This window comes from Castor canadensis, chromosome 11, assembly GCF_047511655.1.
Source record: "Castor canadensis chromosome 11, mCasCan1.hap1v2, whole genome shotgun sequence".
Classification (NCBI taxonomy): Eukaryota; Metazoa; Chordata; class Mammalia; order Rodentia; family Castoridae; genus Castor; species Castor canadensis.
The window spans coordinates 58994518-59020381 of record NC_133396.1 but is presented as its reverse complement, the minus strand read 5'-3'; the positions used below and the strand labels follow the sequence as shown (position 1 = coordinate 59020381).

At 49.5% G+C, this 25864-nt stretch overlaps 1 protein-coding gene across 5 annotated transcripts in view; it reads right to left on the bottom strand.

Moving 5' to 3' along the window:
- Pik3r6 (phosphoinositide-3-kinase regulatory subunit 6) overlaps positions 1-25221 on the bottom strand; it is a 58257-nt gene extending 33036 nt beyond the window's left edge. For 2 of the 5 annotated variants that reach the window (XM_074046873.1, XM_074046877.1), the window contains exons 1-13: positions 25032-25221; positions 17434-17534; positions 10676-10759; positions 10094-10185; positions 9343-9411; positions 8331-8463; positions 8069-8138; positions 6936-7119; positions 5366-5528; positions 3501-3587; positions 2236-2659; positions 1767-1845; positions 648-770 (exon numbers count right to left, since the gene is read on the bottom strand). In XM_074046873.1, the coding sequence (XP_073902974.1) occupies positions 648-770; positions 1767-1845; positions 2236-2659; positions 3501-3587; positions 5366-5528; positions 6936-7119; positions 8069-8138; positions 8331-8463; positions 9343-9411; positions 10094-10185; positions 10676-10759; positions 17434-17446 (1521 nt within the window). In that variant the 5' untranslated portion in view covers positions 17447-17534; positions 25032-25221. Of the gene's footprint in view, positions 1-647; positions 771-1766; positions 1846-2235; positions 2660-3500; positions 3588-5365; positions 5529-6935; positions 7120-8068; positions 8139-8330; positions 8464-9342; positions 9412-10093; positions 10186-10675; positions 10760-16562; positions 17577-25031 lie in introns of all 5 variants that reach the window. The other 3 variants (XM_074046875.1, XM_074046874.1, XM_074046876.1) reach the window with 3 other exon arrangements.
- Between the last annotated feature and the right edge of the window lie 643 nt (positions 25222-25864).

Genomic DNA, 25864 nt, shown 5'->3' with positions numbered 1-25864 from the left:
GTAAAGAGGGTGTAACTGTACTAGATAAAGGTCTTGGCAGAGCAGTCTCCCTACCCCACTGCTACCAGCTGTGTCGTGGGATGGTGGTACAGTTTGTTCTCCTAACAGAGGACATGGTGTGGAGTCAGGCCGCCTGGTTCTGAGGGGAAGCCACTACTCATTTTGTTCCGTTGGGCAAATTATGTAATCTCTTTGTGCCTTGGCTGCTTGGCCTGTAAAATGGGGTTATGGTGACAATAGCAGCTGGTGCAAGGACTTGGCTTGGGTGGCTGTGGTAAGGGCTCAGAAATGTCAGCTATACAGTCACAAAACATGGCCCGCAGAGGCTCACGTTAACTGGCTAAGCACCTGGAAAGACCGATAGCTTCTCTTCCATAGAGCTCAGGTCCAGTGTGTTTCCAGAGAGTTTAAAACCTCTGGCTGGACAGGGCTTCTCTTTTGCATTCCCTTCCTGCCTGTCTCACCTGCCTGTCTCAGCTGCCTTAGGGGTGATGTTTGAGGTCAAGGATGAAGTCCTAGAAGAAGCCTCCTCTAGAGCCCAGCCCACCCTCCATCCCCTCTGGGCTCTTCTGTTCCCCTTCCCCATCTCCATGCTCAGATTCCATGCTCCTCTTTCCCTCCCCCCCTCGCACACTTGCTGCCCCTACCATTTCAGCCAGCTTGTGGATGGCAGGACACAGGGTGTTGACAGTGTTCTGGTACCACGGGTCTGCGCGGCCCAGGAAGGTGGCCAGCTCTCTCAGCTCCAGCTGCCAGGACACTGCGGGTTCCTGGGATGAGGGATGGGACAGATGAGCTGGGCCCTTCCTTCTCAGTTTGGGGGCCCCCCGATACCATGGCCTGTGCTTTGTGAATGTAGCCAAATCACTTAACCTCTCAGGGCCTCCATTTCTGCACCATGTGAAGACAAAGCAGTGTCTGTTTTATAAACTCAGGGGACGTGGGAAAAGCTCTGGGTGACAGTCACCTGTCAGGGACACTGAAAACCGACCGGGCTTGTTAGCTGGGCATGATGCGTGCCTATCAGCCCATCTATGTGGAAGGCACAACTAGGAGGATCGCCTGGTCCAGGCAGTAGTAGGCAAAAGAAGACGCCCCACCTGAAAAACAAACTGAAGCACAAAGGGCTGGGGGCGAGGCTCAAATGGTAGATCGCTTGCCCAGCAAGTGCAAGGCCCTGAGTTCAATCCCAAGTACTGCCAAAAAAGCAAAAACCAAAGCAAAACACACTCACACCCAAGGTTTGTCAGCCTTGGAAGTGGAGAGACAAGCATTGCTTTGGTCTTTCTGCTCTGGCTAAGAAGCAGGGCAACAGGAAGTGACATTGCAGTGACATTGCCGGTGTGGCTACATCACCCACTGTCAATGAACTTCTGTCATTCGAAACTTCCTCGTGTGTGTGTGTGTGTGTGTGTGTGAGAGAGAGAGAGAGAGAGAGAGAGAGAGAGGGAGAGAGAGAGATAGAGACCAACGTGAGAGGAGCAGCTCACAACTAATTCCATTACAAAACCAAGCCAAACCCAGCAGTGGGCAGGCTGCTGGGAGAGAACCTGCCTCTGGCCTTACTGCCCCCAGAGCACCATCTTGTCCAGCAAATCAGAAGACCCCCTGAAGCCTCTTCCAGTGACTGCAGTCCCTGGGCAAGGGGTGCTGGTTCAGGGGTGTCCAGGCCCCACTCTGCCGCTTCTCTACCCAGCTCCTGCTCCTGATCCCCCACCCTCTACTCCTTGCTCATGGTCCCCTCGCCTCCTCCCCTGTCCAGTCACCTTCAGTGCCAGCACAGGGATGTAGTAGAGCTGCAGGCTGAGTCTGGGAGTGAGGCAGAACTTCTGTGTTTCCCGTTTCCTGGAAAAAGGCAGCAAAGCGGGTGACAGCGGGATGGGGTGTGGGGGTGGGGGGAGGGGAATGACATCAAACGGACATGGCTCTGCCATTTATTGTCTCTGACTTATGGCAATTTACACCATTTCTTGGAGCCTCTGTTTCCTCATCTATGAAATGGGTGTAGCCACGATACCCAGGGTGGTGATGAGGATCAGGAGGGTTGACAAATGCACAGTAGTGAGCACAGTGCTCTGTGATGGCCAGGTACTGGGCATCCTGCACAGTGGCCTTCCCCTGCCTCACCCTGGCCTCTCCTCCTGACCTTCTGTTGTGCCCCGCCCCCCACCACCCATACTAGGCCCACCTATGCCCCGACCAACCCCGGTCCCTAGTCTACGCTTGGGGCCCTACCTGAGTCTGTGGTAGGCCTGGGCCAGGCGCCCTAGCATCCTGTCATCCCCCAGAACCAGCACCCGGGCAGTGTGCACCCTGGAGACTCCAGGCAGCAGCTCCCCGTCCCCACCGGGCCTGCCAGTTCTCCGGTGCAGCCCAGGTGGCCCGTCCCAGCTGCCAGGCATGGAGAAGTCTGGGGGCCATATTCGCTTCTTAATGCCCCCTTTGCGCTGCAGCCCGGCCCGCTCCGTCTCAGGGCTGCTGGGGGCCAGGAACTCATCGCCCCCCAAGGAAAGGTCCCGTTCAATGCCACTGTCAGTGGATAGCACAGACACCCGGGCCAAGTCCTGGTCTGGCCTGAGGCCCTGCAGATCCAAGGCCTCCAAGTCAGCGCTGAGGCGCAGATGGGAGTGTGGGCAGAGGAAGAGTACCAGCTCCTTCCCTAGGACAGGAAAACAGGGGACATCAGTGTGGCAAGGGCTCCTCAGCATGGCAGGGTCCCTCCCCAGAAAAGCCTGGGCCCCATGTTTCTCTAACCCTGTCCACCCAAACAGAAGCCCACAGGGTACTCCATAAAGGAATGAAGGTCCTGTGGTCAAAAAAGAACCCTGCACAATCCTGCTACCTCTGGTTGAATCCCATTAGTAAATATATTGAAGGTTCTGAGAAGTCCTGCACTAAAGAAATCAGCTCACCCCAGCACCTCCTTCATTCGGCTGACCCTGGAGTGCTCCCAGTCCTCCCCTTCCTGTGGCTTCCTCTGAGACACCAAATCCAGACCATCAGTTCCAGGGAAGATTTGAAGGCTTTCTAACTCAACTTTGTTTTATTACACATGAGGAAACTGAGGTCCAGCTCACAAAAGGAAGTGTCAGGTCCCTGGTCTAGAACTTCTAACCTGACCTGCATCCTTGTCCTCTCCTTCTCCTTGAGAAGAGCCAAGAGTGGAGGGGAAGTGTCAGCCAGCAGGTCTCCCTGGAAGGGCCCTCCAGTTCTGGGAGCCATAACGGTTTGCATGTGCCTCCCTCTTAGGGACATTGTCATTATGGGCTTTGGTACATGAGATCAGCAGCTAACACCCTGAGCTATGCCAACTTGGAGAAAATGTGTCCTTCCAGACGTAGAACAACTCGGAGAAGAACACAGAGCAAACAGCCATCACACAGGTGCACAGAGACACACATAGAAACAAGAGACGCTCAGACACGTAAAAAAGCACACGTGAACACACATGGCCCATCCCAGCCAGCTCCCATAGGGAGGGCAGAGGCACAGTCACGTACAGAGCTGCTCCTGGTCGGTCCACAGATGGAAGGTGATATAGGGGCTGGGCAGGGGGATGCTTGGTGGCCGGTCTTGGAGAGAGTCACCTGAAGAAAGGAGCAGGTGATGAGGACCACGGAGAGGAGCTCCAGGCTCCTGGGTATGGGCCTGGAGCCCTGACAGGAACCCTCTCTGGCCCAGGCCTGGACTTGTGGAATCTACTTTTCTCTTTCTGCCACCATTAGTTCCTCAGGGCCCAACACTGCTGCTGTCATCTCCCTGCTCAAAAACACTTAGGGGCTTCTGTTTTAATGGGTAGAGGATGACAGAAGTCCTGCACAGTCCAGGGGAGAGATCAGGGCCATTCCCTCCTTCTAGCCTTCCTTCTAGAAGCATCCTGAGCACTCCAGTAGTCTACGGTGGTCATGCTCTCTAAGCAGAACTCATAGTCTGCTCCTTGGGAACACCTACCCTGTGAACCTGAGATATGGTTTTTGATTCCCGTTGAACTTCTACACAGCCACGGTTCCCTTCCTAACAAGCTGTGAGCTTCCTCAGAGGAGAGCAACTGAGGCTCACCAAATGCTTCCTACCTGCCAGGCAACATCCTGCTCACCCGGCAGACATTGTAATTACCTCTCTGGATTGTGCCAATGATCCTGGAGGACAGGTAAACTTATCATCCTCAATTTATAGGAAGGAGTCAGGGCAAGAGAGGTTAAGTAACATATAGTAAGTGGCAGAGCCAGGAGTTTGAGCCTGAGCAGCCTATCTTTTACCCACTGTGTCCCACTGTGTCCTATAGCTGCAGGGGCTCAATGGGGGCACTGACTGGTCACTAAGATGCTCAGGTCAAGCCTGTGTAGAAGATAGGTACTCACAGATGAGGCTTGGATGTTAGGGATGGCTCAGAGGGTCTTCCCTGGTCCAGCTTACTAAGAAGCCTTTTCTGTGTGGTGATCGCAGGCAGTTTAGAATTTTAAAGCAAAACAAAAGAATGGAAACCCAAGAGGATGGAGTCCAGGCATGGCTATCCTGCTGACTTCAGCCAGACTGCTGCGCCTCCATCCAGCTTGGTTTGCCAAGTTCAAGTCCTCAGTCTGGCACATTAACCTGTGCTGGTGGTTTCCAGCCCACTCCCCAGCACCTTGTAACTAGTGTGCACCATATGTGAGCGTGTGTTCTGAGACATGCACGCTGACGTGCTCCATGGAGATTGTGGGACACAGCAGGACACACATGGGAAGCATTCAGTAACAGCCAGAGATATTTCTCTCAGCCATTCCTATCAGTGTACGTCATTATCTTATATGTAAGTAGAAATGCAGAATAAAAATCAATGACATCAGATATCAATGATGCTGATGCCTACTGTTTTATATCCTCTGGAGAGGGTTTTCTGGGTGACAGAATCGTTGGTTGCGGTAGCAGAGTGGGGACGAACTAGACAGCCTGGATTTGAATCTGTGTCATTTGCTAGTTGAGTGATCATGGGCAAGATTTTTAATCTCTTTCTAACTCAGTTTTCTCCCTTGTAAAGTGGAGGTACTAATAGTTTCCAATAAAAATAAAAGTTTACTGTGACAATTAGTTGATTTACTATATGCAATAGATTTAAATCTATCTAAAGTGCTTAGCACAGTTAATTGGGGTGTGACAGGTGCTCTGAGGTCTATCATGACCAAATTAGTTACCTTCTTAGCCCCGATCCTACCAAGTTCCCCCGGTGCTCCTCTGGGCCCCCAGGTTCCAGAGATCTACCAGGACCCGCCCTCCTGAATTACACAGGCTCGAGGCAGGTAGAGTGCTGCTCTGGACCCACTCCATCCCTCTCCGCGGTCTGCTGTCCTAGCTGGTCCTCGGCGCGTCCCCACCGGCCACTTACCATCGCAGCGCCCCCTCGCGGCCCCCGGCCCCAGCAGCGAGCAGTAAATCTCCTCCAGCCTCTCCAGGTGTCGCACCCTGCTCTGGCTGGGTTCGCTGGCCGCCTGCTCCACGGCTGCCACCACTGCGTGGAAATAGTGCTCCAGGACGTGACGGGAACTGGCCTGCGGGGAGGGACGTCAGAGCCCAAGTCCTGGCCCAGAACCCACCTACCCCAGCTCCTATGCCAAGTCCACAGTGTGGCACCAGTCCTTTGCCCCTGGGAGGCTTCTGGACCTCCCGTCCAAGAAAAGGATCCTAGATGTGGGATTTGGACTGTGGAGAACCCCAGTTGGAAAAGAGCAAGAAGAGCAATGTGTCCAGTGCAGTTTGATGGGTAAAGCAGGGTCTGGGTCATGGACTGAGAAAAAAAAAAAAAGACCCTCCATCCTGGGACAGGAGAGGTAGGGGACAGCTAGACCCTTGAGGGCACCCTTCCCTCTGGGTGTCTGGCCCCTCAGCTCTGAGTCCTAGCAGCTCCAACCTTAGCTGTCATTTAATCCTTTTCCAGCCTTCTCCAGTCACCTACAAGAGGTCACTCTGACTGGCAGCAGTTCTCCCCCACCCAAGTTCAGGGCCTGGTGTGCACCCTCTGAAGATCTTCAGACTGCTGTATTTCTTGGGCCATGTACAGAGGCCAGGGCTGAATCAGAGAGAAAAGCTAGGGAATAAGTGAGTGCTGGGAACAGCCCAAACGCTCCACAGAAGGAACCTGGCATGTGCTTATAAGAGAGTATTGTATTGTACAACCATTAGAAGTACATATTTTTCCAGCCAGACATGGTGGTGCACGACTGTAATCCCAGTTACTAGGGAGGAGGACTGAGAGTTCAAGGCCAGCCCTGGAAAAATTATATAAACAAAGTTTATACACAAAAGGGCTGGGGGTATGGCTCAAGTGGTTCAGTTCCCCAATACTACAAAAGATGTATTTCCCAAGGAATACATTTCCCTATGTCAGGTCTCCACTGGCACCAGAAATATTCATGTGTGTCTGTATACGCGGTTTTTATAATGGTTTCAGTCTGACATCTCAATTTGTTAAAAAAAAAAAAAAAGAGTGGGGATGGATATTGGAGGGCAACTGAATATAAGCTTCACATCAGATAGACCAAGGTTCAATTCCCAGCTCAGTTTCCTTGAACCTGTGTAACTATGAGTAGACTATCAACTACTCTGTGCCTTAGTTTCCCTATCTGAAAATATAGATGATAGCTGTATTCATTTCACAATGTTGGGATAATTTCAAAAAGTGACAGGTGTAAAGTGTTTGGCACAGTGCCTGAAGCACAGTCAATAACTGTTATATGACATCATTATTAAGGAAATAATAGCAAGATGTTAATTGCTACTATTTGTAGGAAGAGAAGTTCTGATTGATTTTTATTTTCTTCTTTAGCCTATCTGCATTTTCACATTTCCTTAGTAAACAAGTATTCACTGTTGATTTATGGGGGAAAGGTGATAAGAACCAGAAGAAGGAAGACTACAGGGCCGATTGGCAGGACCTATAGGAAGGGGGTGTCAATTACCTGCAGCTTGCGGTGCACCGCGCCTGCGTGGCAGGCGTCCCCCAGCGCTGCCTGCAGGGTGTGGGCAACCACGTAGCGCATGCAGGCCTCAGGGGTCTGCTGCTCCTGGGCCGCCTGGATCTCCAGCAGCAGCGCGCTGCACACGGAGGCTGAGACCAGTTCAGGATCCACGAAGAGGAACACTCTGAGGGCAGGAGCAGGGGGAGGGCCGGGCTGAGAGAGGGGCCACGGGGTGGGCTCCTTCAATGCTTTGTAGCACCCCAACAAGTTATTTAATTCCTTTAAAAACAAGAGGCTGTTTAGCATAAACAGCGAAACAAGAAGAACCTTAAATTCAAAGTCTACAGGTGGGACAACAGACAGTAAAGACTGGTGAGGACTGTGGAGAGTGGGAGCACGCATAGCCCTTCAGAGGGTAGCGCTGACCCCCAACTGCCCTAATCCCCTGTCTAGGGAAGTTCTAGCCTAAATCCTGCCCCTCCCTCAGCATTCTGACGCAGTGACCTTTACCCTCTGGGGGTACCCAGAACTGGAGCTCTGAACACTGAATGAACCATCTTCTCTTACTGTGCTGATTCACCAGAAAACAGACCTCACCCAACTGGGCCACCCCCCACCTCTCAATACTAACTGTGCTCCCAACCCCTTCCCTGACCCTGGAAGGCAAGCTGGGCCTCTCAGTGTCAAGTCATCAGAGGCATCTGCAGCAGAGGGAGGAACACCCTCCAACTTTGTGTCCCCATACAGCAGCTGACATTCCTCAGTGTTATCTAAAAGATGGGTCACACACAGATGAAAGCACCAGGCAACGAAATCACCAGGTAATTGTGACACCAGTCCTGCACTGAGGACATTCTGGAACCGATGGGAGTGCAAGACTAGGACTTCAGAGTGGCCCTGGGGTCATGGTCACCCTCTGCTTGTGAGCGGGGTAGCTCTCAACCCAGCCCAAGAAAAAAGGCCCATCTTCCCAACCGTCTCCCGAAAATGTCATGGCCTGGTCAGCACACTCCAGGGCTCTGCACCGGACTCTTCTCTGTCCACACTTCTCTGGTTTTCCTGCCAGTGAGCTGTCGCACAGTCCCCAACACCTGGAGGCTGAAGGCAGCAGCCATTCTGGCAGGGCCTCTTACCTCTCCTGGTAGGGATACAGCTCGCTCATCAGGTTCTGTTCAGCAATGACCGTCCTTTGGTACAGCATTCCTGCAAACTGGACCATGTTAGTCCCCCAGCTTCTGAGTCTCTGATTTCCTACCTCCCTCTCCCCTCTCTCCCTGCAAGGTGCTGAGACTTGAGCTCCCTGGCATCCTGGAGGAAAGGGGCAGTACTCAGGTGGTGCTGGTGTGTCATTGTGGGAGAAGAGGGTGTGGGAAATGAAGACCCTACTGCTCTCACCTGGGACTGCCGTCTCCATTTTCAGCCTGATGGCACAGTCCAAGGCGACCGTACAATAGGGGACAGGCAGGGTGAGTAGCCTGGTGCAGAAGGCGTAGGTTCTCTGATACAGCTCTTCTGTGATGCCTATGGCCTGAGTGAGAGGGAGGAGTTGGGGCGCTCAGAGCCCTAGGTCAGGAAGGGTCTTGGGTGACGTGGCGGTAGGTGGGAGAGGAAGAAGATTGGGCCTGACAGCTGGCCTGGCTCACAGCTCTCTTCAAATCCACACCTCCAGCCTCTCAGCCCAGCATCTGTAAGACCTCCCTTTGATGTCTTACTCCAGCTTACCAAGGCAGAAATTCATATTTGCCTTCAGCCAGGATGAACTCCCCTCCCCACCCTATTGCTCTACCCTAGTGGGTATTTTTGGGGTTCCCCAGGCCCAAAATCTTAGAGTTACTTCTAGAGTCTCTGTTGCTCCTTCTCACATCCCATGGATATAAGAAACTCCACAGTGCCCCAGAGGCTCCCCTTCCTCTCCCTCTCCGTTTCTCTCTCCCTCTTCCTCCTCTTCCTCCCTGTCCTCCCTTTCCTTACTGTGCCCTCTGCCTCTGTTGGAGCCCAGCTCCATCCTGATCCCGGATGCTCCCACCACCCCAGGCTTGCTCTTTCTGCTCCTCCTGTCCCTCACCACCCACTCCACCCCTGAGACTGCATGTGGCTCCTGATTATTTTTCCTGAGACATGAAAACATTGTTTCAATTATGTCTCTTCTCTATGCAGGGCCCAAGGATGTTGAGCATATGAGTGGTCCAAGGAGCTCATCCTGGCCATGGAGGCTCCCTCGGCCTCCTCCCCACCTTCCTCCTCCTCCCCAGTGCTGTGGGGACCTCCCCACCGCCTCTTTGATTCACCTCTGGGCAGGCATTCCAGGAGTCTAGGCTTGCCTGGCTGAGATTAGGTGTCCACTAAAGGGAGAGGACAGTGTCCACACGTGGCTCACATTTCCTCCTGGCCCCCATCCCCAGCTTACCTTAGTGAGCACGTACATTAGTGTCTGCAGCAAGGGGATGATGACGTGCCGGAGGTCCTCACTTTCTGCCTGGAAAACAGAAGATGCCATGCCAAAAACTGGAGGGGGCACTTAGCAGGGGGCAGTTTGGGCTGGGGGTGGACAGGAGGTGAGTGGAAGGCAGCGTTGCATTACCCCAAGGGGACAGAAAGGGCTACAGGCTGCTCTGGATAGAGGAGTGGGGTAGGATTAGACAAGGAGGGGGGAATGCAGGAGACCCCATGGGGGAGGGGTGGCACTGACTTAGGGCAGGAACCAAAGCAAAGTGACAAGTCACCAATTTGAAGCTCTCTTCAGTGCGACATGTCCCAAAGAGTGGCCTGCAGGACATGGAGTGGTGTGGAGGGTAATATGTAATGTTTAGAGTATATACATACATGTGTACATACAGACACTTCCGTAGCTATATACAGATATGCACACATTTACACGTACTTCTATTTTTGCTGAGTGAGATGGGTTTTCCATTTATGGTCATGTTACGGATTTCTTTTTGAAGTATGTTAATTCAAATTAAACCACGGGGGGTGGATGTAAGGAAAATGTTGCTTACATAAGTCTAGGAGGGAGACAGATCAGGTAAAAGTCAAGCAGATGAGCCGCAAATGACCCGAGTTTGGGGACACAGAGCTGTGGGGGACTGCACATGCAACCCAATGGGCTCCTCTTTTCCTCTCATCCTGTCTGCCTCCCCCTCAACCAGAGCACTCACCTTCTCCAGCTCTCTGAGCAGAATGCGGACCAGCACTGGGCTCTTACCAGGATCTCGCTCCACCTTCTTGTGCAAGGACCATCTCCACATGCCTGGGCCAGGAGAAAGGGGAGCCCAGCGTGACCAGGCAAGGCAGGGACTGTGACTAAGACCAGCCATGTCTGACCCTACAGCCAGGACTGGGCCCCAGCACATAGGGCAGGGTCCTACCATGTGGGGTCACATCTGATCTGCAGCCCTTTGTAACAGAGTTTCCAAGGCAGAAATAATGGGAGGGGGACACAAGTGAGGACAGGTGGATCCCAGAGCAAAGACTGCAGGTGTCTGTCTCAGTCACCTTCTGGAGGCTTTGTGGGACTAGAGGGGAATTTTGTTGGGGTAAGTGGTTAAGAAAGAGAGTGGCAGGTTCCTACCATCCTTGGCCACAGCTGCTGGGATGTGAAACCCGCGAGCAGGGAGGCCTTCTTGGCCCTTCAAGCTCCAAACAGAAATGCAAGCTCCAGGATGGGGGCCTGAATGTAGGGATTGGTGGCAGGGGTGGGGAAGGAGGGGGCGGGCTGCCACCTGCCAGCCAGCTCTCACCCTGGTTGCTCTGCAGGGCTGGGGCCTGGGTGCTGAGCTCCCGCAGCACAGCCTTCACGCTCCTCTGGAGGTCCAGCTCCACATCTGGAAGGGAGGGACTTTAAGGCCAGGAGTTCTGGAGTTCAGTCCAACTGGTCTCACTGCTACCCCCACCTCCATCCCCCTGAGAATGTCCTCAAGAGATGTCCTGAAGTAATCAACCAAGAGCTGCAGCCAGAGCACCGCCCAGGGCTAGAAGACAGCATTTCCTTCAATATTTCTGTGCTCCATTGTAAAACCAGCATTTCCCAAAGTTGCAGATGTAAGGTGGTCCTCCCGTACCCAAAGTTTTGCTTGCTGCAATTTCAGTTACCCATGGTCAACTGTGATCCCAAAATATTACATGAAAAATTTCAGAAATAAACAATTCATAAGTTTTAGTTTGCTCACTGTTCTGAGTCGCATGACGAAATCTTGCATCATACCTACTTCATCCTGTCTGAGACATGGATCATTCCTTTGTGCATTGTATCCATGCTGCATACGCTACCCACCCATTAGCTACCCACCCATTAGTCACTTAGTAGCCATCTTGGTTATCAGATCAACTATCGTGGTATAGCAGTGCTTGTATTTAAGTAATTCTTATTTTACTTAATAATGGTCTCAAAGCACAAAAGTAGCGATGCACTGAGGCACCAAGGCAGAAAACTTGAAAGACAGACTAACTCTCGGCACTATGTGGCAACGCTTCAGGGCATGTAGGAAAAAACACAGTACAGTATGTAAGGGTTGGGTACTACCTGTGTTTTCAGGCATCCAGTGGTTGGATTCCCTGTGGGTAAAGGGGACCTACTGTATGCCACTGGTGGTATGCAAAAATTAGACAGTACACAAGCCATCTTAAAATTTGAACACTTATGCACTGATTTTATTGTGTATTAGAAAAAATCTAACTAGTTCCTTGATCTATGCATAAAGCTACAATCGAAAGTCAATTTAAAGAAACATCAGCTAAATACCATAATATGGTAACAAAGACTCCCCTTGACTCATTCTTGTCAACTTCCTCTGAACCTTCTTCTCCACTTGGCCTTGACTTTGGTCCCTGTCCAGTCCATCCCAACTTTAATAAGAATTCTGCCAAATCAGTCTTGACAGAATCTCCTACCCATGATATCCTCATTCTCCACCTTTGATGCGTAAGAACTTGACCTTCCTTTAGCAAGGGTCCTGTTGAATGAGTTTAGCAAGACTCCCCGACCCCCACAGTCCCCTCTTAAGAAGTTTCCACCGACTCACCCTTCCCTTTGCTCATTGGCTATAAATACCCAGCTGCCTTTCCCTTTTTCATAGACCAATCTCCTTTCTCTCCCCCACTGCAATAGTCTTGAGGAAAGCCTTCCTTGTCATTTTGATAAGCATCAGATAATTATTTTTGTGAGTAGTGGAACATTGACATGGCAGAAACATGAAGGTGGAGCATACACAAGTGACTTTGGGAAAGTAAGGTGGCCCCATGAGAATGTACCTCACAGATCTTTCACTGCCAGGGGCTTAATTGACCCTGGTGCCAGGCTGCAGTGCTATGAAATCCATCGCTCTGTGTGGAGCCACCTTCCTGGCAGAGATTCCCAAGGTGTCCCCCAAAAGACACCTGTAGTAATGCCTAATTTTGACTCCAACTTCCCTGACCAACCTGCTGACCATGCTGCTGAGCCGTTCCTGGATTCCTGTCAAGGTAAGACAGTTCCATCCAGCTCTACTTCCCCTTCTCCTTCACTGGGGCCAGATTTGCATCCCAGTCTGACACCTCACTCTCCCAGCTCCCTTCCCACTTTCTGTCTCACAGGTGTTTCCTTCAGTCAATCTATGCACATCTAATTTTGTTTTGATATCTGCTTCTTTGGAGGATCCAGACTAAGAGAGGAAGTGCAGGAAACACTCCCCACACTATAAATTCCCCTTCACAGTGGGCTCCCACCAAGAGTTTGTCTTCATAGATGAGTGTCTTGTCTCTAGTGGTCGGACAATAAAAACCACATGTCTCACGGCTTCCCTTTTTGACTTGGGTGCCAGGAAATGTACAGGCAAGTTGGGGCCCCGCCTTAAAAATAAGCTCATCTCACTAGACAGGGATCTTTCTTCTTGGCTCTTCTTTGCCACCTCAGTTTTGTGCTCTCTTTATTGTCTGATTCCTTTGGAAGGAAGTTGGATAGAAATTTACATTTGCAAATATGAGCAGGTTGTAGTACAAGAGTTAAACTTTGTTTGGGCCAAGGTATTCTGTGTCCTGGTGCTCATCCAGTGGCCCTCTGTGGCTCTAGGGGGGTGCCCATGAGAAGGCCATATGGGTCACCTGGCTCTCGAATGTCACCCTATGAGACACCTGTTACTGTCAAACCCTGACCCCAAGCCATTTTGAGGCTGAGAGTAGATGGGAGTTACAGCCACATCTGTCCACCTGGCCACTCTGCTGGGCAAGGCAGCATCTCTCCCCAAACTAGCCAGAAAGTCATTTAGCCTGGCATGGAGGCTGGCCCAGTCTGTCTTCCCATCTGCCCATCTCCACCTTGCAGGAAGATTGAGTTACTGCAGGGTGAGTTAATAAGAAATTTTTTGGTTTCCATTCTCTCTCTCTCTCTCTCTCTCTCTGTCTCATCTTCCTCTCTTTCCCTCCTTACTTCCTCAGTCCTCTCCTCTTGTGGATTACATAGAAAGAACCTAAAACTGTGACAACTATGATTTCATCCTCATTGGAAGGAAAACCAAGCTTTTTTCAAGTCCTAGATTCCCCTGTTTTGTGAAAGGAGTTACATTTTTATGTTTTAGAGAAAAATAGAGAAGTTGCTAGGAGTCCTGGGAGACAATCTCAAACAAACTTTGTTTTTGAAGGTCTAGGTAGCAGGAAGAAACTCTCAGGTTTTGGTCCCCATCTGGCTTGCAGATGTGTTTTGTTTGGACTTGTGTATTATCTTCTAAAAAATGAATTTGCCACCACTTATGAATCAAGAGATTGTGCATGAAAGTTTGGGTGCCTGGCATCTCTTGAAAATCAGAAACTCATATTGACACTGGGCATGATTTCTTCTGGAATGGCCAGTTGACAGGGGCTGGGGAGCCCCTTGCAATGGCACAGCTTCTCTAGTTCTACCAGTCCCCACTCTCCTTGGGTCACTCACATCCTCCACCTGGCCTCTGGAGGCACATGGGTTGGAGGCCCCCAATTAACTGAGTCCATCAAGCTGTTTTGTCCAAAAGGCTGGGAATGATGCTTCTAGCTTAATGGTGGGAGGTTGAACTACACAAGACCATGACAGAACAAGAGTTATGGGGTTCCAGGGAATGGGGAAGACCAGGGTTGGCTGGAACATAGTTTACTAGTGCTGACACAGATCAGATGAGGGTGTCCTGTCTCTTTGAATGCTACAAAAAGGGTCTTCTGGACCACTTTTGCCAGAGCACAAGAATGTTCCCCAAAGGAGCCATGCAAGCCTGGCCAACCAGTTCTGGAGGCCTCAGCCAAGCAGACAAAAGACCTCCAACTCTTCCCTCTACCCAGACTTGGTAAGCCCTGGGTTTCTCACAAGCTCCCAAGGAGTGAGGAAGCACCCCAAGGGGATGACACTAGAATTCATGTCCATCTTGGAAACTGAGGTCTGGAAGCTGGATTTGATTTGATTAAGCAAAAGAAAGAAATGGGATATTTCTTGTGCTCCAAGTGTCTCAGAGCTGTTGGTAACGATATGTACAACTAACATTATGGACAACAGTCAATAAACAAATGAAATGCACTCTCATTAGCCTCTTCTCTACCCAGGAATGCAGGATATTACTATTAGGTATTATCAGTAATGTTTAAATAGCATTTGAAAGAGAGTATTCCACTGGTGTGACAAGATAATATTGCATGCTCATCAAATCCATTTCATTTTCATTGCAGTTAGACAGGAAGACTACATTCCCAGACTCCCCTGTGGTTAGAGAGGCACTATGTGACTAATTCTGGCCTATGGAATGTAGTAGAAGAGATGTAGGTCACCTTCAGGCCTGGTCATAAAATCCTCTGCTCTATCTTCTATGCTGTTTCCATTCTACCTTGGATGACACATGTTGAAGACGATGATGTTACAGGAAGGAAGAAGCCACAGACCCTGAATGACTGTAGCCAAAATTGGACTGTGATGTGAAGGCAAAAAAAGTATTGATTGTGTTATTCCTTTGCTATTTGGGGGTCATTTGTTATAGCAGCAGCTAGCATTCTTTGACTGACTCATGGACATACAAAGAATTTTCCAACGTTCACCTCATTTGATTCTCGTGAGAGTCCATGAATTTAGCATGACAAACACTGTTCTGTTTTACAGATTCCAAGTTTAAAGCCTTGGAACCCTTGTTTCATATTGCTTCTCTAACTGCCAAAGGTCACACCTAGAGGGACCCAGAAGCTCTCTTTCCATTTCACAGATGGAGAAATTACTCTTGGGAGGACAAGTGATTTACTCAAGCCTGCTGAACTGGTGGAAGCAGAGCTTGCTACATCTAATGCTCTTCCTCCAAAGCTGCAGTCTTACACAGGACTGTCTGCTGACTGGGAAAGAGAGAAGCGGGCAGCTCCAGGCAGACGCTGTGTGTATGTCTGTCTATATGCACATGGGTTTGAAATGTAGAAATAAACACCCTGATAAGGTTGCCTGAAAAAGGTCACCAGCTCTCACGTAGGTGCTATTACAGCTAAAAAGACAATGGTGACACTATTCACAATAGCCAAGTTATGGAAACAGCCAAGATGCCCCACTACTGATGAATGGATTAAGAAAATGTGGTATCTATACACAATGGAATTTTATGTAGCCATGAAGAAGAATGAAATGTTATCATTCGCTGGTAAATGGATGGAATTGGAGAACATCATTCTGAGTGAGGTTAGCCTGGCCCAAAAGACCAAAAATCGTATGTTCTCCCTCATATGTGGACATTAGATCAAGGGCAAACACAACAATGGGATTGGACTTTGAGCACATGATAAAAACGAGAGCACACAAGGGAGGGGTGAGGATAGGTAAGACACCTAAAAAACTAGCTAGCATTTGTTGCCCTTAACGCAGAGAAACTAAAGCAGATACCTTAAAAGCAACTAAGGCCAATAGGAAAAGGGGACCAGGAACTAGAGAAAAGGTTAGATCAAAAAGAATTAACCTAGAAGGTAACACACATGCACAGGAAATCAATGTGAGTCAACTCCCTGTATAGCTATCCTTATCTCAACTAGCAAAAACCCTTGTTCCCTCCTATTATTGCTTATACTCTCTCTTCAACAAAATTAGAGATAAGGGCAAAATAGTTTCTGCTGGGTATCGAGGGGGTGGGGGGAGAGGGAGGGGGTGGAGTGGGTGGTGAGGGAGGGAGTGGGGACAGTGGGGAGAATTGACCCAAGCGTTGTATGCACATATGAATAATAAAGCAATAATAATAATAAAAAAGACAATTGGGGGGCACAGTAGAAAGACCAGCAAGGTCCTAACCACAGTAGAACTCCCATTGCCCATGGTAGGACCCCCTACTGTCCATGGTAAGACCCTCATCATCCAGAGCCTGCTTCTCAATTTCAGGCTGTTCAAATTTGCCCCAAGACTTGACAATTACAGCCCTCCTGTTCCCTGTGATCCTGGGAAGAGAAAATTCCTCCCCCACTCCTCTCCTTAAGGATGTTTTACCTTTCCCTTAGTTTGAAACCTTGGCTGCACATTACAGCCACTTGGAAAGCTCTTAAATTTCTACTACTACACAGCCCCTCCCCCAATTAACTCAGCTCTCTGAGGCTGGGGCCAAGTCACTGAATTTTTTTTTATAGCCTCCCGGCTTCTGCTATGCAGCTGGAGTAAGAAGCAGTGTTGTAAATGGTCACCTTGAGTTCCATGTCATTGATCTACTAGATAAGAAGAAGTTCAAGTGAGAAGATGCCCAGGGCTCACAGAGGACAATTATCTGAATCAAGGAGGAAGGTCACAGTGTCAGGATGGCAATGCTCCTGGCTGTCCTGATGGTGGGAGGAGCTTCAAAAGAATGCAAATTTGGAGAAAGTCAAGCTTTGTTAGCTTATTTTGCAGTAGGTTTATCCCTTGTTCATAAATGTAACCCTTGGAGCTGAGTGGTAGACAGCAGAGCCCAGTTCTCTAGGGGGTCAGCTCTGTCATGAATAAAACCTTCAAAGCATTTTTTTTTTTACAGGCAGACCAGTCTTTATCTTCTTGAAGGTACCTGATACCCACTTGTGATGGTGAAATTTATGTGTCAACTTGTGCCACAGAGTGCCTAGATACTTGGTTGAACAATGTACTTGGTGTTTCTGTGAGGGTATTTTTGGATGTATTTAAATTTAAATTAATAGACTGAGTAAAGAAGATGTCTTTCCCAAAAATACATGTCTCAGTTTCCCCTTCTTTGACAGTGACAGTAATAATAACATCTAGCTTAGGGATTGTTATGAAGACCAAATGAGTTGATGTTTGTTGAGTGGTTTTATCTCACCTTGATACATGGTAAGAGCTTTATAATTCCTTGTTCAATCATGAGAGTTTGGTGATAAACCTTGACCTTGGCTGTTCTTGTCATTTTTCCCATTGTCTAGTTCAGCGACCTGCAAGCACTTGGGATCTTACCTAGTATGGATGTTCATCTCTTAAGATGTCCTCACTCTCAAGCAGCTGAATTGGGGTCTCATAGCTGTAGGAGCAGCCAGGCTTGCTAGGAACCCCCCCTACAACACACACACTGACCTGAGGTCTCCATGGAGCCTGTGGGGTGTGCGAGGAGGATATGGTTGTCTCTGGCAGAAGAATGGAGAGCGGAGTGCTTGTTTTTCTGCACAGGGGAGGCTCTGCGAGGTAAGAGGTAGCCAGTCAGTGTGCGTGGTGAGAAGCTGCAGGAGACAAGAAGAAGGTTTCTCACACGAGAGTGTCTCTTAGATGCTTAAGTGTGAGAAGTCTAGGTTTATTTAGAAATGGTCAGCTCCCATACCTGTGGGTTCCACATCTGTAGCTTCAACCAACCACAGATGGAAGTGACACATCTCCCAGAGATCCCTCTACCCTTGTAAAATAAAATGAACACACAGGTAAACTTCTGCTCAGGTGGGATCAGCTAATAATGAACACAGAGTAGTCTTGAAGGAAAAGAAGTTATACGGATAAAGAGTAAAAGAGAAGCATACATTCAAGGAGCAAGTGTGGAAAGGTGAGGGTGTTCCTTGGATGATTTTCAACTGAAAATAAAATTCTAAGAAGCTTTAACTATCACGCCCACAAAGCTTTATTTGTTTTCTCATTCATTTATTCATTTGTTCCCTCATTCTCTCATCAAACATCTGTTCAGCATATATATATTCCTGCAAGTGCTGGGGATGCTTTGTGCATCCCCCTTCCTCCTCCCACAGTGGGACTCTGAGATCTACTTCCTGTCCTTTGACCACACAGCATGGGAGACAGCTCTCAGGGGACCAGCTTGCACAGGGACAGGAAATGGCAATGAGCAGAAGCCTGCTCCTTCTCAAAATGCACCACCAGCTCATTCACTTTCTTTTGCAGGAATTAGATCAAATTCTCAGGAAATAAAAGCTTGCCCCCTTAAAACCAAACACCGAAGTGTCTTCTCTAAGAATCCTGATGGGAGCTGATTGATGCAGTGTGCCATGGAACAGTGAAGCGTGCATGTGCTGTTGGTGGAGGAAGCATGGCCTCCTTCCTCCACCCAATGACTCCACTCTGACTTATCTGTGATTCCTCAGCTCCACAGGGTCACTGTGCCCTGCACATAGCGGTGAGTGGGGCAGCCATTCAGCCAATGCTCTGCTGGCCTTTCTGCAATCTACCCAGAGAGGGAAGGTAAGGTTTTGCAAGTCATCCATCAAAAGAGGCACTCGCTGTCATGGGTGTGCTCAGAGGGTGCTTCTTTCTGTTGGTTGCAGCCCTGCCTCAGTCGTCTTTTCTCCTCCACCCAACTGCCAATTTTCTGAAGACTGGAAGCCACATAAACACATGCAATGGTCTTGAATGTAAAATACAGAAGCAAGGCCTGAGAAACCCATCTATGAAAAGGGTTCAAAACTTCCATCCTTGCACTGGGAACGGAGAGGAGCTCAGAGGTCCCTCTGGCTTGCTTCCTAATTCTTGGCAGTATTTTGGGTGCCTGAGGCTGGTGAGCAAATCAAAGAGCATCTGTGGAATACTATCCATGTGATCAAAATTGTGCAAAACCTGAGAATTTAGAAATAAATGAATGTGACACAATCCTTTTCTTTAGGAGCTACTGGTCTACCAGGTTGTAACTTTTTAATGACCACAGCATGGTTCTACCTGTCCAAGACTCTTGGAACAGGCCTCACACACTCCTGGCCCACCATTAGGACACCAAGAGTCTCTTATATCATGTCTGCACATACTTGTGATGGTTAATTTTTTTGTGTCACCTTGATTAGGCTAAGGGATCCCCAGATAGCTGGTAAAACATTTTTTCTGGGGAAGTCTGTGAGGGTGTATGTTAGTCAGCTTTTCATTACTGCAACAAAATATCTGAGATAATTGACTTATAAAGTAAAAGGTTTACTTTATCTTGTAGTTTTGGAAGTTTTAGTCGTGACCAATTGGCCCTGTTGCTTTGGGCCTGTGGCAAGGCAGCACTTCAAGGCAGGAGCACATGGCAGGGCAAAACTGCTCACTTCACAAGCCAGGGAGCAAAAGAAAAAGAGGAAGGGGCTGAGGTCCCACAGTTCTCTTCAAAAGCACACCCACAATGTCCCAAAGACCTCCCATTAGGCCACCACCTTCCAAAGGTGCCACCACCTCCCATAGCACCCTCTGGGTACCACAGCTTTACCACATGAGCCTTTGGGGACATTCAACATTCAAACTACAGCAGTGTTTCCAGAACGATGAATGTTTAAATCAGTAAACTGAGAAAAGACCCCCCTCACTAATCTCAATCTTTGAGAGCCTGGACAGATCAAAAGGGCGGGAGGCAGGGAAAGTTTACTCTCTGTGCTTCAGTTGGGACATCCGTCTTCTCCTGCCCTCAGACAGTAGGATGCCTGGTTCAGACCTGATAACTTGTGTGGTGGCTGCCCTGGTTCTCAGGCCTTTGGACTCAAACTAGACTACACTGAGAGCTTTTCTGAGCAGTTTGCTTGTTGATGGTGGGTTGTAGGACTTCCCAGCCTCCATATTCATGTGAGCCAATGGCTCACAGTAAATTCCCTTTTATGAATTTATGCATACCCTATGAGTTCTGACTGCTACAATGCTTAACCAGACTGTCCATCTCACAGACCCGCATGGTGGGGCCCTGGAGACTATGATCTGCCTAGTACATGCTGAAACTTCAATTTTCACACTAAAAACTGTGCATATGGTAAAAATCCAAAAGGTGTGAATGGTTCCACAGTGAAAAGCAAGTGTCCTTCTTACACACCCTCTGGTCCATCTGCTTCCTCACCCCCGAGGAAGCCCACAATGTTTGGAAATCTGAATTGGTGGCCAACATAGATAAGTCAGATTTCACGTAAAAATGACAATTTGAACTTTTACTGGAAGAACTGAGCCCATGGTTTCTCATGGCAGTGATCAGCTCCCTCTGAAATGTAGTGGCCCCTGTTAAAGGGCCTCTGTGCCCCCCCATCCACCACCCCGACAATACGGAGGCTTAGGGCAGCACAGTGCCTCCTATGCCAGCACTGTCGGCTTGTCCACATTGTTTGTGCTTTCTAAAACAGACCGAGGGCCATCCATGAGCGACATGACTCTTTAATCCTTAATTCTCAAAGAGAAGAGCTAATCGGAGAATGCCTGACAGGAGCCGGACATTAGGCTTATCCCATGGTGTCCCCTTAAGTCACTCAGCAAACAGTGATGGTGCATCTCTGTGCCTCTCCACAGCACCTGATTCATTCCAGTGTGTTTGTTGTTGTCTGGTTGTGTGTTCTAAGATGCAGCTCCTCAAGGCGGGAGTCTGTGTGTCCCTGACATTGTTTATATCACATAGCATAAATATTGTTGAATGAATGAATGACAGGTGCTCACAGGAAGACAGTCTCAGGCTAGGGGGCAGAAACAAGTTTGCTGGGCACAGTTGGTATAGCACAGGGAACAGATTACAGTGATGCTCAGGCTGCTGGCAAAGACACAGCTGTCTCTTAGGAAGTGAGGAGATGGACACAATGGTGAGATGGGCATTGTGCCTTGCCACACTCACATGGTGGCCACTTCTGTCACCTACGTGACCAAGCTGTTTTGAGTTCCATCTTGGACAACTCAGGCTACAGTATCTGGCTGCTGCTTTGAACCACAAAGTAATAAGCAAACAATCAGATGCTTGTCAGAGCTGTCTCGCATGTTCCACCCTCCCCCATTCCTCCAGTAACCACAGGATGTAGTCTCGCAGGACAGCAAGACACCAGCCTTTGCCAACAGCCGGGAAGAGTCCCAGGATGAACGCCAAGAACCAGGGATGGTGGCCTGAGCTGGCCTCCTGAGGCACATGGCCTGCATCACACATTCACTATCTCACTCAGTCAGTAGCTCTTGACCGTCTATTGTGCCAGACACTGTTCTACAGACAAAAAGGAGGACTTCAGACCTTCACCCAAAGACTAAAAGAGTGGTGGATTCATCCATTTGTTCAGCAAATATTTATTGAGCCCCTTATGGCAAGACTTAGAATAGACCAAAAGGCCTGCTCTCGGTAAGGCCGCACCATAGAGAGGGAGTAGTGGTGGTGGATAGGACAGATGATAAACTAAATAATTAAGTCGTGTATTAGATGATGATGAGTGGGAGGTTCCAGAGTTGGGGAGCTGTACTTGGGATTTATTTTATGTATATTTTTTATTTTAAAATGATTGTAAATTGGCGGTTTGTAATTTACGCAAAGCATTGTTATGATGTACGTAGGATGTGCAACGATGATATCAGGCTGAATAACTATCTGTTCCCTCACATACTTAACATTCTCTGGCTGAGAACATCTGATATTGACCGTTAGCAATTTGGAAATACAGAGGCTCTTCAATTTATGATAAGATTATGTTCCAATAAACCCATCATAAACTGAAAATACATTGCATCAAAACCACTGACCATCACAGCTCAGCCTACTTTAAACACACTCAGAACACCGAGGTTAGCCTACCAACCATAGGCAAAGCCTACTTTACAGTGAAGCATCGAATATTTCATGCAATTTATTGAATACTGTTCTGAAAGTGAGAACCAGAAAAGTTGTGTGGATACGCTTCTGTGCCACTGTCAAGTCAAAAAGTTGTAAGTCGAACCATCGTAACTCAGGGACAATCTGCATACAAGACACTATTATCTTTTTTCTTTTTTGGTGGGACTGGGGTTTGAACTCAGGGCTTCAAGCTTGCAAAGCCACACCTTTAGTCCTATAAGGAACTATTGTTGATTAGGTTACCATGTGGTGCAAAGTGTCTCAAATAACTTATTTCTTCTAATGGAAATTTTGTTCCCCATCACCAACATCTCATCTCTCCCATCCCCCGGTGTGTGTAAAGGCTTTTAAATGGCAATTAGGGAGGTTTCTTAAGGGGCGACCTGAAAGAGACAAGGGCCAGCCATGCCATATTTGCAGAGAACAGCAGAGGCATGGTCCTCAGTTAGGAGGGTGGCTGTGTCTCCAGGGGACAGTGTGGCCAGCACAATAAGCTAGGGGACAAGAGGAGGTTGTTGGGAGACATCTCTCCATAGGTGAGGACTGGGGACAGCTTAGGGACTTTTTCAGGTATGCATGCGAACAGCCTGGGGAGACAGAGAGCGTCCCCCTCATGGCAGCACACATTATCTGCAGTCCTGTGCAATAGGACATCTCCCTTACGGCGAAGGCTGGGCAGCTCTGTTTGCAGCTCCCTGCCCCTGCCACCTCACAAAAGCCTAGAGTGTCTACACTTCGGGTTCCTCTGAGGTGATGCACAGCATTCATTTGAAACAGCCTCCATGCTCCCCCAGGGGACTTGGATGATGTGCAGGACCCTCGGGTTGGTGGCTGTGCAGTGAAAAATAAAGTCTTTTGTCTCTGACAGTGGAGTCTTATATTGTGCCAGCATCCACACAGTGTGGCAGGCTAACTGGTTGGTCAGAAATAGGGCAGAAAGATCCTTCACTGTTCTTGTCAGAGGGAGGAGATCGGAGACAAGTGAACAGAGGAGTGAACGAGTGAATTGGAGGTAAGAGAGCCTTCTTTCTTAAAATCGTTCTTAAACTCAGAGCATTAAAAATGATCAGATGTCAGAGGAGGCACATCCACTGCTGGCTACTGCAAAACAGGTCCAAGAACCCACTGAAAAGGGATGAAAAGCCCGTGGGCACCTGCAGTGGTATGTGATTGCATGGTGACAACTTCCTGGCTACAAAGGACAAAGAAAGAGGACTTGGAGGAAGAGCCAAGGAAGCCTGGCTCTGGATCAGTGCCTCAGTTTTGGAGAAGCCAGGTCTGCCAGCCCCTGCTCTCTCCATTCCTTGCTCCTAGGGTGGGCTGTTCAGACAGAAGAATGCACTGTCTCAGCTGTGGCCTTGCCTGCAGGACCAAACCCTGAGAGAAGACAGGAGGCTTCTCGGGACTAGCCCTCCTCCTCCACCCTGCCCACCCAGTGCACAGGCACGAAGATCAGGGACTGCAGAGCCCGTGTCACTTCCCCACTGGGGACTCCCCTGCCTTCTCTTCCCACCAGAGCCTCACCTCCAGGGTCTTATAGGCAGATCAGACTTGCTGGATAACAGAGCCAGATTTTTGGCTTGGAGTGCGATTAGTGAGAGGGGAGGGAGAGGCAGAGCTCTGAGCTTGAGGGGTCCCACTCAGCCTGGACCCCCCAAAAGTCCCCAAGAGTTCTGAAACTTTCTGAGGACCCAGGGAGGAGAGGGCCCTGCTTCCTTGGCTGGCCCTGTAGAGGTGGCAGTCTGTTTCTTTATCTGTGCCTGTCTCCCTGGCTGGGAAGGAAACACCTGGCCAGGAAGGAGTCCCTGATGGGAGGAAGAAGGGAGCATTGTTCCCCGGGTCAGGGAGCCTGGGCGGAACCGTAGGGCCTGGATGTGAGGGACCAGATGTGGGGGTTGCAGCCTGGCATACCCAAGCCAAGGTGGCAAGATGCTCCCTGGGAGAGAGCGTGGGGCAAGCTGCAGGTCCTAGTGAGAGGTGGCTGGCACAGCATCCAGGCTACACTGCCTGGGTTCTAGTCTGCTCTGTCACTAGGGCCACTTGGGCTGGTGGCTTCAAACCTCTGTGTTTCAGTTTCCCTATCTTTAAAGGAGACCTAATTGCAGCACCTACCTCATAGGACTGTTGTGAAGACTAAATCAGGTGATATTTGAAAACTGCCTAGACCTAAATAAATGAGCAGACCAGAGCCACGTAACCTGGAATCCGCTTCGCACAGAACCTCTAGGTGTCTATTCCCAACCTTGACTCGGGTACCCACTTTCTTGCCTCTGTGGGTTTGCACACTTTGCTCCCTCCACTGGAATGCTCCTGGCCTCATCTTTGCACTCCAGGCTTGCCCTCTTCTGCAGCCTCACCCAGGTGATGTCCCCAGAGCCCTCCCTGACTGTTCAGCAGACATCTCTCTCCCCCACTGCTACACACAGCCTTGCCTCACTGGGGCCCCCCAGTGCCTTTCCCTTTCTATGGCAGACACTTGTGGCTGTGTCTCAACTTCTGGGGCAGATGGTCATCTCCTCGGAGACAGAGACCAGACCTCTGTCAGATCAAGCTACACCGGCTGCACACAAAGATGCTCCATCCATGTGTACAGAGAGCTTCCACCAGATGGTATGGCCATCGCTAAATACCCTGGAGAGGGAAGGGACACAGGGTGTTCCAGAAGGGGCACAGGTGGGGACCCAGGCGATTCATTTTGAGTTCTGCTGCTCACTTAGCCAGTCTGTGATCTTTGGCAAGTTGAGCCTCAGTCTCCTGACCTTTAAAATGAGCATGAAAGCACTCACTCTGATTGCTAGGGAGAATCAAATGGGTTAAGGAGGGTACTGCAGAGCACAGAACATGTCTCGTTAGGTCTTTTGTCACGGGCAGGCACAGGATTCCAAGAGAAGAGAGGGCCCCCACAGGGGCCTTTGATCATCTGAAAATGGGTTGAATAGTCACAGCCAGGCAAAGTGGTCCTAGTAGCTGCCACATCTGGGAGCTCTTCTCAGAAAGACTGACCCCTGCAGTCCAAAACTGGTTCCTAAGAACCCAGGGTGCCTTGCCCCTTAGGGCCCCCACTTCCAGCATGCTCACCCACTGCTTGCCATCTGCTGGGCTCAGTTCTATCCCTTCTGACCCCTCTCTCGAGACCTCTGCCCCAGCCAGCACTTACCTTGATTCGGCCACAGCTGCCCCGCTCCCTAAGTCCTCTGGCCAGTGAGCTCCCTGTGAAGCCAACACCCCCAGAGGACCAGACGTCTTGGAGGAGACCCAACAGGATTTTTTAGTCCTGACTGCCTCTTCAGATCTGCGGAGAAAAGCCCTGTGTCTCACAGGCTAGCTCTGGCCCTCCTCTTCCTTCCCCTTCCCCATGGCCCTTGAAGCTCCTCCCAGACACACCCCTCTGCAGGATGTTTTCGGAAGAGGTTGCTGTGGTCACCCACATGGCTAGAAGTTCTTCATTCTGATCTGGTACAAGCAACCCTTCAGGAGAGACAGGTCACCTCCACGGAGACCCATCTGAGTACTGGGGGACAATATGCATGAGACTCCACCCAGCCAAGCCCCACCCCAGACATGTATGAGTCAAGTTCATCACTTCCCCATAAACGTGTTCCCCATTCCTCACCTCAGCATAGAAGTCTGGAGATCACCTGAACATTTCCCCTCACCTGTTGCACTTAAACTGCACCAAGGTCTGTCAGCATCTCACAAATCACCCACTTTTCTCACCCCCACAGCTATCTCTGCCTCATCAGGCCACCGTGGTCTTTCTCTTTGAACACTGGGACAGCCTTGCTACTTCTGTCCTGCAGTCAAAGGTCTCTTTCTGATGCATTACACCCCTGCCACAACCTTTAATGAGAATGGTCAAATTCCTTAGCATGATTTGCAAGGTCCTTCTTGGTCTGCTCTTTTCTTTCTTTCTTTTTTTTTTATTATTCATATGTGCATACAAGGCTTGGGTCATTTCTCCCCCCTGCCCCCACCCCCTCCCTTACCACC